Consider the following 16,603-nt stretch of genomic DNA (forward strand, 5'->3'; position numbering starts at 1 on the left):
GTATTGCCTAACCTGAATAATCATGGAATCATAGAATGGGTGGGTTGGAAGGGACCTTAAAGAGCATCTGGGCCCAATTCTCCTGCCATGGGAAGGGTCGCTAATCATGAAATCAGGTAAGATCAAGGCTAAATCAGAAGAAGATTCTGGGGAACCTGTCTCCCTTCCTGTAGAAGAGGCTGTGTTTGGCAGAAGGTCCTATTCTTGCTGTGCAGCACAATGTGTCACCCCCCGCCTCACTCCCCAGCTGTTAATTGTCACTTTGCACACCTGGTTAGGGAAAAGATGCCATATGAAATGTGCTTTATCAACATAAGCTTGGGATTTCTCAGAGAAGCCTGCAGGAATCAGCTGCCAATAATTCCAGTCAGAATTTTGTTATCATCTCGATTCATGGATCACTTTTAAACTGAGATGTAGCCCATACAGACATATGGAGCGGATAATGCTGTGATACAGAGCAAGGTGGGTGTCACAGGGCTGCAGGGGGAAGGATTGAGGCACAGGCAGATTACGTGGTTTCCAGTTACAGGATTAATTGGTGCTAGGCGAGATCATGGGTTTAAATACATTCTTGCTTTGAAGATTTTACTGGGAGCCCGCACAAATGTGTGACAGCAGCACTGAGTTTCAAGCCTGAGTGTAAATTATCATGATCAGATCTAGCCCACTTAATACTGGTAGTTCATTTTAATTGAATTGTATTAGTCTAGACACTTTATGAATACAAAAGCATCATGCTTGTCGATTCACGTGGTGGTGGGTTTGATTTTAGATAGATGTGGATGCAGGTGTCCCCAGATTTCACCTTTCTCTCTGATCTAATGAAGAATTTGTGTGGGACTGAGCCAAAGCCTGGTGATGTGAATTCAGTCTTCACTCTCAACCGAAACAAAGAAATGAATGAGGCCATCCTTGGTGCGTTGTGTTGCGATGGTCCCAGGCCTTGGGGGGTTTTGCTAAGAATTAGGATCCATAAGGATGGACAGCCATTCTGCATATGCAGAGCTATGAAAGGCAGAGGAGGTAGGAACTGCAGGGTTTAGAGAAAGCTGCAGATGTGAGCTCCAGAGCTCTGTTTTGTCTGTGCTTATTGGGTGGTGGAGCTTTGAGGTTTTGTATGTTCATTCCAGCTTGGGGTTTGGGCTGCGTGAGGCAGCGGGAATGTATTTTGGGGACTGACCTTACTGTCTGTACAGCAATTCTGCACGAGGTGTTTATTTGGTGTGGATTTTGGGGCTTTTTTTGTAGCAAAAACTGCTTGCCCTTCCTTGCTGGCTGTCTAGGCTGTTAGCCTGTGGTATTTAGTCTTATGGAGCAGAAGTTGTGTGCGCTTCTCTTGTCCAGATGTGCTAAAATTGAAATGCGCTCGTTTTGTGTGTTATCTCCATGGCCAGATGTGATGGACATTATTCATGTTTGAGGTTTCTTTTAAAGCTGCCTTAAATTCTAGTGCAAAAAAACCAAAACACAACAGAAGAAAAAAGGTAGGGAAGGACATAGTTGTTGTAGTTGTTGACCTGATGCACCCAAGCTCCAGACCATGGGATTTCACCACACATCAGGAACATCAGATGGTTTTGCCTACGCTTGAGTTTCTCAAGGTAATTAATAGTTAATTAAATGGAGTTTGACTAAATACTTGTGCACGTTAGTGTGCGTAGCACACAAACAAGATGCGGGGAAACAAAGGCTTGCAAAGCATCTTAGAGAGCCATGTGCAAATGTCAGCTAACTTGAATTAATTGGCAATTGGTTACCTGGAGATGGAAACTCACTGCTTGTCATGATAAATGTAATTAATGGCCCGGTATTATATGGGGAGGTCAGTCTTGATGGGCTACTGCTCCCTTCTGGCTTTAATATCGAGATAACTATGAAATTTCACATTTCTTCCTCCTTTCTCATTCCTGCCTGTGTACTTGGGGAATCCTGCCTGGCACAGACTGGAACGCACAGTGTCAGCTTCTTTACATTTACAGTAATGTAAAACATCAGTTTTTATAAATCTCATTTTTCCAGGCCCCGTCCCTCCCTGCTTCTGCCTGATATCAAAAGATGACGGTCGAGGCGAATCAGCAGAGCATGAACTTCATGGAAGTGTTTCTCTTTCTCTCCTTTCTCAGCTTTCCCCCTCCCCCAGTCCCCACTAATAACATCCTCCAATACCAAACCTTTATTCTGTTGCTGCATCTAGTTATTTGCTTTACTTTTAGCAAGCTCATCTATGTCTGATCCTGTTGTTCTTACTGTCAATAGCAGTAATATTTGAGTGAAAGGAATAAATTGAGTCCATTCTGTAACTTTGGGAGTGTGTGAAAGCAGTTTGCAATATTGGTTCCTTTGTGCTGAAGGAATAAAATTTTCCCCTCTGCAGAGACTTCTGCATCATTTGCATTCCAATGGAACCAGCAAATTGGGCCTCTGCTGTGGAGCAGATCTTTTCATCGCCATCAGCAGAAAAGTAGGCCTCTTTCCTACCAACCTTCACAAAAACCCAGGAACTCGGTGTTTTGGGAAGCGTGAAAAGAATGTTACCCCAATTATTTCCTAAAACAAGGCAGACAGACTTAAAATGCTTTGTGTTCACGTTCAGCTGAGGTCACTGAGAAATGCGTTCTGAACACCACCACCTTTGGGGAAAAAACAAGGTAACGCTGTGCTGCCCAGGGCTTGGTGCCATGTTGGGCTGCCTGGTGCTCCTGTCTCTCCAGCTCACTGCTAGCTTTATGTTTCCACACCACCTCTGCAGGTTGGGGTGCACGGCCTGCTGTGCTTCGGGGCCCTGCTGCACCGTGCTGATCCCCTGCAGCGGCAGCAGCAAAAGGGTGGTCGTCCCAAACTCAGCGTTATGGGATGCCATACCTGGAGGAGTCCCTCCATCCTTTCCAGGCTGCGAACATCACTTTGCTGCTGGGAGCGTTCAGTGAGCTCCAGAAGTAACACTGACAGACTTCAAAATTACGATACGGTGGAGCTCCGGCGTAATTCTTTGTTGAAGAAGTTAGAGGCCTAAAATGTTAAGGCTTATTGTTATTCTGAGTTGATAATCTCTGCCTTGCTTTAATAATTTTTCCTCATGCCTGGATAGCCTGCGAGTTGCACAATAATCACTCACACAGCTTTGTAATCAATGCCCAAAGTAATAGGATTCCGCTGGCCAACGGCAATTAATAAATTTGTGTCTTTTTTAAAACACTAGCAAGTCGGGCCTGAAATACGACTGACTGGCTTTCCTCATTTGCATATTTATTGCAGTGGAAAAATTCTTGCCGAATGATTGATGTTGAGCCTGCCTCTTGAATTCCAAACAGCACATTATTATGAAATGAAAAATGCCGGCCATACAGTTGATTAAAGTTGAAGACAGTGGAATCGGTGTTTTTTAAGATTGTGGGAGAATTAAAGGCATATTTTAATAGATGTTGACAAGAAGTGAACTAACAAAAGCAAAGCAAAGGATTTGCTTGAAAAGATTTAATCAAACGTGTTTCTTGGGGGATTAATTGCTGGGGATGACTAGTGCAAGTGGCTGGCTGGTGGATTTGAATGAGAAGTATTGTTCTGGGGCCGGCATATTGAGTGCCATTTTGACCTGTAGTTTAACTCCTGTCCCACCGCCGTTTGAAAGCAGAGAAAATTTCCCCTCTTCATCTGAATGTTGGGATAAATGCGTGCACCTGATAACAATCCTTTGCATTATGCACAGCTGCTATAATAGAACGCGTTGGGGTCCTTATTCCTTTTGGCACGGTGTGACTGGTGCTGTGCAGTGGGGATGCGGTGGCTTCCCATGGTGGGACAGAACCCCCTGCGTTTGGCAGCTCAGCCTTGGGAGGTCTGTGATGGTGTTGGCGATTTGCTGGACAATGTGAGCAGTGTCTGTTTTACCCATGAGCTTCCAAGTGCCGTTAATTCCCAGCTGCCTCTCTCAGCACTTCTCCTTCTGTGCGTAATGGATCGAAATCCTGGAATTTTGCCCCGGTTTTTAGGATTCCATTTCTGACCTCCATAACCATGGAGCATCTGTGGCTCGGAACCCTGTGCTGGATGGAGGCAGGCAGGGAGGAGCCTGCCTTGTGGAGCTGCTCCTGGAGCATCACTGGTTGGCTCTCTGTGAATACCTTTGAAAACGTGGCCTCGAGGCACCCGCTTTTTCCATTGACTTGAAGTGTCTCTGCGTGCAGCAGCTCCCTGCTGCTCCATGCCAGCTGCTGCTCTCTGCAGCTGCTTGGGAAGATGAAATGAGGCCCCGTTTTTAGAGGTCATGACAAAGAGCATGGATGTTTATCTGCACGTGAAGCTGCCTTGCTGCACAAGCACTGAATTTACAGTGATGGGAGCCCCCAGGGCAGGCAGGGAGGTGTGCTGGTGGGTTGGTACCCACAGCCAGGAGCCAGGGATGCAGCAGCAGAGCTGGTTTATCTGTAGCCCCTGGCAATGACAAAACTGGTTTTCGTGGTTTGAGAGCAGTAGGACAGATTCCATCTCTGGTGGGTCTTCTGACACTTTGATACATGGCTGTGCTATCCCTGAATGGAGCTAAATACTCCAGGGCTACTTTCTGACTGGGTGAAGGGATGTATAAAATGAGAACTTACGAGGAAGTATTAACAGAAAGGCACACTTTGATTTACTGGTCCTGGCTCACAGCTTCCTTGGTGGATTGATATGCTGTCTGCTGAATCTGGAACAACTCTTTCACTCCTGTACGTAAAATGAAGGGGCTCCCATAGACTCTTACAAGTTAACATCTTACCCAGGCACTCTGAGTCCCATTGAAGCTGGAAGTCACATTGGCTGTGCTTGCTGTGTATTTGCTGCAGGTGAATCCTGCTCAACATCAATTCTTCTTTCCTATGTAATAGTATTAGGAATGCTCTGATGGAAGGGGGGCTTGCCTTTGTACTGGGGCTAGTTGGCCACTCCATACATGGAGTGTGGGTTGTTTGGGGGATCTGAGTGGCTTGTGTTCCATAAAGGGATCTGGCTGCTTTTGTTTATAAAGAAGTGCTGAGGCACCCATCCTCAAAGAACGTGGGTCGGGCGTACAGAAGTAACTTCTCCGTATTTGTAGCTTTCCTGATTAATTGTCTGTTTCAGATGATGAGCAGCATTAATAATGTAGGTACATGATGGGATGGTTGGAGAGCAGGAGGGTTAGTGCCTGGCTTTTTTTTAGTGCCTGGCCCAGCATGCATCTATGAGATGGTTTTGCTTTACGCAGCCTTCGTTCACAAGTGACTTTGGTCTTCTCCCCACTGCGGGTGGTTTAAAAGCAGATGAGGGCATTTGAGGGAAGAGGAAACAGAGAAGGAGACTGGGAAGGAAAGAGTCCCTCCAGGAACTGCATGTGAAATGGGTAGAGCTGTGGTGGGTGGAGAGAAGGCAGGGGAGGGTGATAGTGGGCTTCTGAAGTTGAGTTTAGTGCGCACTTAAGCACCCAACATTAACAATGAGAATGCCATCCAGTAATGCTATTAAAAACACACGAATTGAAAGCAGGAAATTACCCAGCTGTAAGAGGCTCACGATGAAGCTGCTGCCTGCAATAATTAGCCCTCCCACCTGGTTAGACGCACGGTCATTGTCTTCCCTGCCCTCTCCATCCCCTTCACTCCAAATAAAATTGCTTCCCATCCCCACTTCTGTTGGGGTCCATATCTCATAGCCTGGGGGAGCTTGAGCCTGTCTTTATTCCTTGCCTGCTTGCCGTGGCCCTGATATACCCCAGAAGAGCTGGAGTGCTACTCCAGTTGTAATTGACAGGATCAAAGCTGCCTGGGGTGCATTAGCACTGCTGCTGGAGGATAGACAGCGGGTAGAAAATAAACAGTTTCGGAAGCTCTGGGGACATTTAGCTGTGTTGCAGGCAGTGGGAAGGATTTTGCCATTGTGAGCTGTGCACTCAGGGTAGGGCAGGGGCAATTTCCTTTGCAAATGATGCTTTAGCTGCAGTCACGTACAATAAATGCATTTTTTAAGGGCTTTTGTCTGTTTGTCTCTTAGAATTGTTTTGATGCGAGCGCACAACTGTTTTACAAGTACAGCAAACCTAATCCGTTAATAGGTTTATAGAGGAGAGCTGTCAGAGTGTATCTGTAATGAACCTTGGGCTGGGGGAGTCCAACTGCTGATCTGCAACAAGAATCTGAAGCCTGACAGCATCTCCTCCTTGGCATTCCTGTTACTGAGGTCAGGCCATAATCTGCCTGGAGTTGGTGACAACTAGATGATATCACAGTGGTAACATAACACACGGAGAGCTCTGTGTGTCAGGACTGAGTCCTTCTTGCGCTGCCTGTGTCCAGCTGATGAAGATTTGCTGTTCACTCTACCCACGATCTCCACGTCGTCCATTAACAAAAGAGGAATCAGGTGGTGAGAAGTAAATATGAAGGAATCTGTACAGTCCCCTTTAGGGTTTTGGATAGAGGCGTCCTCTGGATTTGCCTTGAAGAGCTGGCTCTGTGGTCGATGTACAGCAAGGTGCAGAAGGAGTGTTTGTGTACACCCAAACACTTGTTTAGATCAGGGCGTTCTGCAGGGGGGCTTGCTGCATGCCACAAAAGAGCTATTTTCAAAGAACAGATGTGGCAGTGGTGTGCAGTTAACCCTTCCCTACAGCCAGCTCCACTGCATGCCCTTGGAGAACATAAGGTTGTTGGAACAGAGATCATTTCCTCTGCATCTGCATCCAAATCTGCATCTGTTTTATAGAGACAGAAGAATTGCCAGCTCTGAGAGCCTTTGGATAGAGAATATCAGATCCACCCTCAGGATTTGTGGCCGGCAGTTCTTCTTTTCTGATCAGAGTCCTCTCATTAAACTTGCCAGGTCATTGTTTAAGTTTTCCCCATAGATCAGATCTTGCTACATTTAATTTTACTTACAATCTAATTTCTTATACCTCCTGCGTGGTGAGCACAGCAGCATAGAAACCAGCAATAGTCACAGCCCTGCAGGAGTCCGTTTTTCCTCCTTGCCCTCCCTCCTCCTGCTCCCTATAGCCCGCATATTATGTACAAGAGAGAAAAGTCAGAGGTCACGCTTAGAGGAGATGTGTTTATATACATTTTCTTTCTGTTACTTCATAATATTTGGCTGAAACTGACATCTATCACAGAACTTAATACAAAGAGGAGTGGGTTAGTCAGCAGAGAAGGTTGTTGTCAGCTGTGTGTGTCATGGAATGCTTCTTCACACGTTGCTGTGTTTCTTCAATAGCTTAATCCTTCAGGCTCTGCGGAGCAAATGTTTGTCAATGAAACATTAGGTCAGTGTACTCCCAGTGTGCAGCCAGGCAGAGGTTTAGAAAGCAGTCCTCCCTCCCAACCTCCCTTTTTAGGAATAAATTGTTCTTTATCAATGTGATGTTCAACATAAACAGTTACAAGTCGACATGAAGTTAAAACCCCAAGTCTGACTGGTTGGTGAGAAACATCTGATTGGATGTGCGGTAGCTGAGGCAGCAGTTCAGGTTTGAGAAGAGGAAGTAGGCACCGCAAAGCAAAGTTTTGATCAAAAGCAACGATCAGTAGGAAATTGTCACTCGTGTCTCTTGTTCTGCAGGTTGTAAAGCCATAGACACGTTGCTGAGAGTGCTGGTGGACATTCAGGATGAGCTGCTTTATCAGTGCCCGGCCACGAGGCACCTGGTAGATGGAAAACAATTAAAACCTGAGAGGTAAGTACAAAAAAAGATCTTTCTGAATCCTTTGGCCTCCAACTAAATGAGAAAATGCACAGCTTTCCTGACCATACTTTTTTCTCCATTGCTGTTGGATTTGGGTGGCAGCCATGCTGGATGAATGACGTTCCTTCTGCCAGCATGGAAAGTCTGTTTTGTGATCTTTCTGAAAGCAGGGGAGAGACTAAACTGCAGCTCCTCCCTCGTAGGTATTGCCATGGACTGGAATGAATCTGAGTTGTAGCAGAGGGGCTGCAAAGAATTCGTACGTGTTGCCTTAGACAGGTGTAGGGTGTTGAGTCTGTGTTTGTCTCTTTTTTAGTGATGATGAAATCCCCAGCAGCAGCGATGAAGAGCGAGCGGCTGAAGCTCGGGAGAAGAGGAAGCGGCCTCCCAAACGAAAGCTGAAGGCGGAGGACATCCCAGAGTTCATAGCCAAGAGGTATGCAGACTACAGGACGTACCGGAACAGCGTCTTGCAGAAATGGCATGAGAAGACAAAGCTGGCATCTGGCAAAATGGGCAAGGTAAGTCTCAGTGTGTGCTGACATGCAATTAATAGAGAGCTGTGGAACAGCAGTTGATTTGGAAGTCTCCTGTCATAGGTATTGCAAGCTAAGCCAAGTTTTGCTTGATCAACATGTAGTTTGTTTTACAACACCATTAGGGGTTTCTATGCCCCCTCCTCCTTTACAGCATGTATACTTTAATACTATGGGTAATCATGTGCCCATAAGATCCAGGGTCTCATAGCATCTGTGAGTTTAATATTAATCATTGAGAAGTTGATCGGAACCAGAGCAACAAAGGCATTTTATTATAAATCCATGCCTCAGGTTGGGAAGGAAAGGAGAGAAAGAAATAAAGAAATAACAAAAACAACAAAAATCTGTGCAAGAAAACCCGAGCCCCCTCCTCTCGGAATGCTGTCTGCTTATCCACTGACATGGAAAGATAGAGGAACATTGCTGCCTTGAGGAAAAGCTTTCTGCATTATCTGACACTAGTTAATGTTGTTGCAGGGTTTCGGTGCCTTTGAGCGTTCAATCTTGACTCAGATTGATCATATTTTGATGGACAAAGAGAGATTACTCCGGCGGACACAGACCAAGCGATCAGTGTATAAAGTGCTGGGGAAGAAGGAGCAGGATTCCCAGCCGGTCCCTGAATGTTTGCCTGAGAATTCGGTAAGGGTGATTTGTTTATATAGCTCGTGCCGTAGAGCCAGTGAAACTCTGCAAAACAATTAGCCTTTAACAGGTAATATTCTTGTTTGTGAGGCTGATGAAGAACCTGGGTGTTGATTCATGTAATGCAATGACTAGCAATGATACGTACACATTTCAGTCCCTGTTTTATGGTGTGTGTGTTATCTCCCTTGCCAGTTCTCAACAGGAGAAAACAGTGTTTGGTCTCTGACCATGCCTATCCTGTGCTATAGGCACTGGTGGTCATTAAATCTGCTCAAGGCAGTGGCTACAAAGCTTTATTTTGACTCTGGAGTTTAGAATCTTTAACCCAGAAAGTCACACTGCACGTCACCTACAGAGTGCATTGGTAGTACGTCTGTTATTAATTTAGTATTTAAGAATGAATAAATACTCAATTCTGATAGATCATGTGGAATTACTGCGCTTGCAAGATGTATTTTTGCCATTACATTACAAATATCTGTAGTATTTTGCCAGACAGACTTTGTGTAGTCCTATTTATTTCCTAGCAAAGGTATCATAAATCTGTTTTGGCATTGGCAGCATTTCTGCCTTGCCTTAAAATGTATTCCTAGTCCTTAAAAGCTTTCTATGATGGGAACTGTTCTCCATTCCTTCCTATTTTCAAGTGTTTGCAAGCTGCTACATGTAGAGTTGTCAGAGCTGGGGGTGGAAACGTGCACGTATGAGCTTTCACTATTTCCTTTGTGCTTCCAGGATGTCCCCCCTCAGACAGATTCCAACAGGCACCTGAAGGACATAGATGAGGAAATATTTGATGATGATGACTTTTATCACCAGGTAAGTGTCTGTCAACCTGTGCTGGCGTTACGACCTCACTTGAGTCTGATCAGTGAACGTGAATCATCTCGTAGCATTTGGAGTCTCTGTAGATTGTTCAGGGAATTTTCACACTCAGCTTTCCATACAGGGCTGTGTGAGCTCAAACTTGTGTTGTGAAGGTAAACTTACTGTTATTCCTGATGCTGCTGTGTTGGAGAATGAAGGCTCCAGCATTAGATCTCCATCTGTGATCCTTGCTGGTGAACATTGCTGCACAATAGGATCCTTAAAAGTACCGAAGTTACTTTCATCTCACCTGAACTCATCTACTTTAAAATGGAAATACTGCAGAGCTTCTGTGTAGCGCTTTCCTTGGAGCTATGACAGGTTGGGTTTGGGCCAGCTATTCATTTTATTTGCAGAACTCTTAGTAACGAGGTATCTGTGCAAAGCACAGGAGGCTGAAGCTTAGGAAAACCTTGTGCTTGTAATGTATTTAATAGATGGCAGTGCCAGCTTCATAAAACACTGAAATTGCCATGTGTTGAGGAGTACGTCCTACCTCAATGCATGAAAAAGTGCTTTTGCTCTGATGATCCACAGAGTGTTTTCATGTCAGGAATAAACAAATATAATTATACCCTTAGAAAGGCAGACACTTCCAGTCTGGGTTAAAATGGCTAGCAAAGGGTGTGGGCAGTAAAAGAGCTGTTACCACGCAGCTGTGCTGGGTTAACTGATTTAGCCAGAAACATTCAAGATTTGGGATTTCATGTGCAGAGCCAGGACTAGAGGTGGATGTTAAGGCAGGGCTGGGGATGGGAGAGTGTCTGTTGGAGTTGTGACTGAGGAGACCAAATGTGTCCTGCAGTGAGATGACACTGTCATAGAGTTTGGGGGTCCAAGTGGACTGTTAGGACACAAAACAAATAGAGTAAGTGCAATAGAACAGTGGGGTGGTCAAGGAGAAATGTCTGTGACCGACAGCCTTCGGACCTGTGCAGGTAAAGGTGCTTATTGACTGTGAAATGTTAAAACTTTTGTGAGAAAAATAGCAATAGATGGACGGACTGTCTTCATTTCTAATAACTTTAACTTCGATAAATCCTAACTTCAGAATTATGACTAGTCACAGCTTAGCTTTTCCCCTCCCTGGTTAATTGGGGTGCTGGGGTTAATCTAAATTAAAACTTAAACTAATAGAGGTCATTGAGGGAAGAGAATCACCTGAGTAAAACAAATGGGTCTGCCAGGCACAACTGTGTCTTGGCCATTTCCCAAGAGGGAAGTGGCAGCAAATTGGAGTTGTTTCAGCATTCAGGAGAGGTGAAGGATGGGTGACACCGGTTTAATGTACGGCACCTCCGGAAGCACTCCAGATTGCATTCCTTGCTGTTCCAACTGCTGCCTCCCGCGCACACTGAATAGAGGCGGGACCCGCCGACAACATCTGGCTGCACAGCAAGGAATGGGTGCAACTTCTGAAACCCCATAGACTCTGAATATGGCGCTTAGCCTGGCGGAGGCTTTAATCACTTACTACTCTTTGGCAGAGGGCTCCGACAGCTTATCCTAGCCTCGTACATCACGCACAGACATCTGCTGAGCCGCGAGGCAGCTACACATTCATTTTCCTTTCTTGTTGTTTTTTTTCTTGTTTCCCCTCCCTCCCTCCTTTCCACCCTTCTCCTCCCGTCCCCAATATGCTTCTTGGGAGAGATGATCTGTAAAGATTACTGCTTCATTGTGTGCAAGTAATTGTGGGGATGCCAGCCCCTTGACAGACACGGCGCAGCACCTGTTCCGCTGACCTGGTTAATTTCTTCTGTTGAGTGGGATTTGGCAGAGATTGGAGCTGAAGCCAATTCAGTGATAAGGCTAAAGAAAATGGCTGTATGTTTTCTGTCACCTCCCAATTAAATTGGTTTCATAAAGTGCTTTCCTTTATTTGTCAGGGTGGTAAGCTGAAGCTGAACATTGCATTCAGAAAGGGTAGAGTGCATTACAATAGAGTGCTGACAATACAGAGAATGTGTTTTCTTTCAAATGGGTCATAACTGTGCGGTGCTTTGTGTTGTGTCTGTATGTGTGTGTGCTTGTCTGTTTGTACACATATAAATATTGGGTAGAAAGGGCACCGCTTCTTTGGCTGTAATGGGCAGCAACATGGTTGGAGCTGAGGCTTGAGGCTGCTCAGAAACTCTGCCCTCTATGCATAATACTTATTGCACAGCACACATGTGCATCTAAATGGGGGCTTTTGTCTTTGTTTTTAAATTTAGGTCCAGAATTTCAGCTTTGCTTTCATTTCTCTGAATACTATTTACTAATAGGTGATTTTGTTTACTACTTATTGCAGAATGGTGGGATATATGAGAGAAAAAAAAAAGTGTGGGTAAAGAAGGATGTAAGACACCAATTCCTGTCTATTTCAGTGCAAAATTAAGCAGTTAAAAATGAACGAGTTCTGATCGATGCTCAGAAATGAATGGTAACAGAATGATTAGCTCTACTATTTTATTATAGAATATAATCCCGAGCTCTTTAATGAATCTGTTTTTCCTTTGGAAAACCAGTTCTCTTGTTCAGACCTTGGAGGCTGATGGAATTCACCCTGTGGGGCTGGCGGACCTTACAGTGATTTGGGATTGAGCTCTGTTCTGTTGTTCATCCCTCTTTGCCTTCTCTCCTTCAGTTGATGATAAGCAGTTACAGTCCTCGTTGTGGCAGCCCAGGCTGAGTGCTGGCCTACAGTTGGGTTTGAATGGTGCAAGAAATGTCTCCAAAAGATCCTCATTAGTGACAGCAGTGAGAGGCCAGACTCCATTTCCTTCCTTCTAAACTCTCGTTGGTACGTGGTTTTAAGGGAAGAAAAAGGCTGGATGTTCTTAGAAGTTGTATTTACGTTAAAATTATGGTCGATATCGCAGCGTTAAGGCTTAACATTCCGTCCTGCTGCCTGAGAGCTGCTGCTCTGCCATGCTACAGTGGAGATTTTATTATTAGCTTGAAATACTCCGCTAAAGGAGAGAGTGGAAATTGGTTTATTTCCAACAGGAATTAGGGTAGTGTTCGGATGCTGAGCGTTGCACCGATGGCGGCTCTTCCCAGAACAAATGTTCCTCATTGATGGCAGCAGGTATGCCTAAGGAGAAGTAGGAATATACATAATCCCCTTTTCTCTCTGCTCTCCTGCTCCCTCCTCCCCCTGATTTGGTTGTGTTGTACGTCACTGTGGTTTTTTGACAGCATCGCTCCGGAAATGGCACAGAGCTGGGGGTGGGAAGGGGCAGAGAGCTGCCCTTGGGCTGCGGGGTGCTGGGGTTTGCTGGGGCTCTGCATGCAGTCTGCATGGCAGTGCAGCACAGCAGCTGAGAGACGTGTTTGTTCCTGGGCTTTGCTCCCAGCAGTGGGAAGAGCTCTGTTTTGTTTGTTGTCTGTGCTTGCTATTACGTGGGGTAGGTGTCGATGTTATAGAAAGCTCTGACAGCAGGAGCTGTGACTAAGTTGTTGTTCCTTGTAGAGTGGCATCTCATGTACCCACACACAGCGTCAGAGCTGCGAGCAAATCTCGCTTCCTTGTTCCTAGCTTTGCATTCAGAATTCCTCCTTTCATCTGAATGACCATAGGTGAGCTCCTGGCTCCCCCTTGGTCATATGTAACTCTCTTTGTTCCTCTTCTGGGTTGTATGCACTGCACAACTTCTTAAGGCTCTTTACGTCCTTGCATCCCAGCCAGGAGTGGGCCTGAAGCAGTTCCCAGTGTGTTTTTCTCTCCCAGGTATTTGACAATGCTTATAAACAAGTGATTACTAATCTAGTAACTATTGCAAGTCGGTAATGGGGAAGAACAGAGAGAAGACCGTCTTTCTGACAGGCTGGTTCACCTTAATTAAAACTGATGAATGATTAATACGGACAGCTGGTCTTGTGACTTTAGTGAGTTGTGCTCTGAGTTTTGTGTGGATAAGAGACATCTCGAACCGTCCCACAGGTTAATGGCAATACAGCGCTCTTATCGCAGGCGTGTATCTTTCAAATGGCGGGGTAGATGGTTAATAGAACACATTTTAAAGCTTGATTTGAAACTGCTCTTAATGGGTTATCAGAAAATACACAAGCCAATGCTGTTTTATCCAAAACTGAATGTCAACCAAGACTTTATGATCATCCAGTGATTCACCTCGTGCTTTAGGTGTGTACGTTATCAACAGGTGTTGGGAAGTTAGATATTGAAGTGTTGCATGGGGATTTATGAGCAAAATTTGAGCTGTGGTGTAAATTTACTCTGGTGCTGCTGGGAATCCAAATGGAGTTCAGTGTCCGCACAGTGCCAGCTTAAAGGGGAGAAGGAATGTCTTGTTTCCGTGTCCAAGCAGAGTGCAGTGCAAAATGCATGCTTAATAGAAACCACCTCTTCGTTATTTATGCTCTTATACACAGTGTATGTGTATGAGATGGAAGGAGAAAAATTATGTGATTTACCACGTCTGTCCAAAGAATAAAGGAGAGAAAAGAAATGAGTTAGAAAGCATTGGAATGGCATTGATAAAAGGCCACGTTGTCAGCTGTCTGCTGGGGAGCGGAATGACTTTGCTTTTTCACCACTGAGGAGGGTAAGCACTTGGTGTTCCTGTTCTTATTTCTTTACTTGGACTTCACACGTTGTCCTCAGCTTCTCTACCTCTCACTGCCCAACCCGGCCAATGCTGGGGCAGCACAAGGACTGCATGGCTATGGTGTGCTATAGCAGAAAGGCCTGAGCCTTTTCTGCAGACTTTAACAGCAGAGGAAAAAATGCTTCTCTTGTTCCAGTTACATTTCTAAGGTTTGTAAACTAAACTGTACTCTGTGATATGTTACTTTTGCAAGATAGTAAAGTGGTCTGTGAGGGTGTAGAAAAGTCCCTTTTGTCATGAGGCTTCTTTGAGCTGTATGTAGCTCTTTGTTCCAGCTGGCAAGTCCTCAGTCTGCACATCAGAAAGGTCAGCAAGTGTAGTACTAGGAACACTGATAGATAGTGCATGAAAATGAGACCTAACCTCTGCAGTGCAAATTGACCTCTGAAATGAGAAATGAATCTCTATTACCCTTGAACAACACCCTGATGGCATTTCTGAGTCCCTCTAATTCTGTACAGTCTGCTTGCTTCTCTTTAACCAGCAGAGTAAGGAGTCCTTGTGAGGGGGATTCTTTAGAAAGCTCACATCGTTGACTCCAGCGTGAGTTTTACCAAAGGCTTTGGTGCTGGTACGTGGCTTATCCTGGCTTGGAGCTGGCAGCTGAGCCGCAGGCCATTCATGTGGGCAGCTGTGTTTGTTTGCATGGCAGAGCGAGTTTGGGCTTCTGAAGGTCAGGGAAGATGGGAAAGGAGGGAAAGCAAAAAAGGATGTGTTTCAAATCAAAGCCTTTTGATGCTGAAATTGCCTAATTCAAACTGTCTTCACACATCAGGGCTCAATTCTGATAGTGATTTACCTCCACTTCCTAGTTAATAATTAGACATTGGGAGACACCATATATCACTCCTAATGGAATATATGGGGTCTGATGAGAGTTTTCTGTTTTGACTAATAAATGTTAACCCAAATCTCCAAGCTCAATGAAATATTACAGCTTTGGAAGTGTGTTAAGTCTTGTGCTTTGAAAACAGTGTTATGTTATTCAGTAAATGAGTTTATCATTCATTCCGTACCCCGAGCCCTAGCTGGCTCTGGAGCATGGGCTGAATGCAAGACTCTGAACTAGAAAGCGGAAAAACTAATCAAATCCTTAAAGACCAAAGGCAGCGAGGCAGGTCTAGACTGACTTTTTCAGCGGTAGCCTCTGGCTACATCCACTTTTATTTTAGTAACCATTGTTAGCATGATTTATAACGTAAGCTTTAAGACGTACGCTATTTAGATATAGCAGGATGCTGCACAGCTTTTATTTCTCTTTCCTAGTTTCCCTCTTGTGCCTGCTCTCTTGTAATTCCCCCTCACCTTTGTCTCTCATGCCTCACCCCAGGCTGGCTGCTGAGACTCCTTCAGTGCATCATTCAGCATCAGCCCTGAGGTCAGCAAGGCACAGTCTGCCCCACAGAACAACTGATCTGCTGGAGGTCAGCGGAGTGCAGAAGAGGCAGCTGCCTGCAGGGCTTATCTCCTAGTGCTGCACAGGGCTCTTCCCTGTGCTTCTGGCGTAGCTGCAGCTCTATGGGGTCGGTGGGCCGCCAGGAGGAGCAGGTCCTGCTGCAGAGCCTTGCTGCTCAGCTCTGAGGAGTTCCACTGCCTTACCTCTGCCCGCACAGCTCAGCACTTCTTCTGTGCATTGTGCCAAGGAAGCGAGATAAGAGGAGACAGTAAACACGTCCTATTGCCAGTACAGGAAGAAACCACTAAAACATAGCTGCACCATTTCTTGCCACTGTTAAAACCCTCCCTCCCACCTTGCTTTTGACAGAATATTGACTAGAAACCAAGATCCCATTTCTGCTTAGCCTTAAGGGCAGCTGTTTACAGAGTGGCAGTGTTACATAGGTTTACTGTGTCGTATGTCTGTGTAACACTGGATTTGGATCTTGTATTTAGCTGCCAGAAGTGACGGTGATGAAGTGGGAGAGATAAACTGATAGATTGTGTGCCAGAAAGATGTTGGGAATCAATCAGATAAACAGGGCAGAGAAATAGCTTGCTGTTTTCTAGTGATAATAAACCAGAGACCCCAGTTCCAGGAATTGTTGAATGTAATTGCTGCAGTAATAATCTCTAAAAATAAGCAGATAGAAGGAAGCAGTGGCAGGGTTTTAATTGTACTGGAATTGCAACTTTTTTTCCCCTTTTTTGGGGGAGTGGGGGGGAATCCAATGTATGCCTTGAATGCAGGGGGAAAATGTGGATAGGAATGGAATGTTCTCTGATATCTGGGTGTCACTGGT

At 45.2% G+C, this 16,603-nt stretch overlaps 1 protein-coding gene across 1 annotated transcript in view; it reads left to right on the forward strand.

Moving 5' to 3' along the window:
• The window catches only part of AATF (apoptosis antagonizing transcription factor), a 41,805-nt gene that overhangs the window by 8,676 nt on the left and 16,526 nt on the right, over nucleotides 1–16,603 (forward strand). The window contains exons 5-8 of the mRNA XM_072353683.1: nucleotides 7,573–7,687; nucleotides 8,013–8,217; nucleotides 8,713–8,877; nucleotides 9,619–9,702. Coding sequence (XP_072209784.1) covers nucleotides 7,573–7,687; nucleotides 8,013–8,217; nucleotides 8,713–8,877; nucleotides 9,619–9,702 — 569 coding nt within the window. The remainder of the gene's footprint in view (nucleotides 1–7,572; nucleotides 7,688–8,012; nucleotides 8,218–8,712; nucleotides 8,878–9,618; nucleotides 9,703–16,603) is intronic.

Source organism: Excalfactoria chinensis, chromosome 19 (genome assembly GCF_039878825.1).
Source record: "Excalfactoria chinensis isolate bCotChi1 chromosome 19, bCotChi1.hap2, whole genome shotgun sequence".
Lineage (NCBI taxonomy): Eukaryota > Metazoa > Chordata > Aves > Galliformes > Phasianidae > Excalfactoria > Excalfactoria chinensis.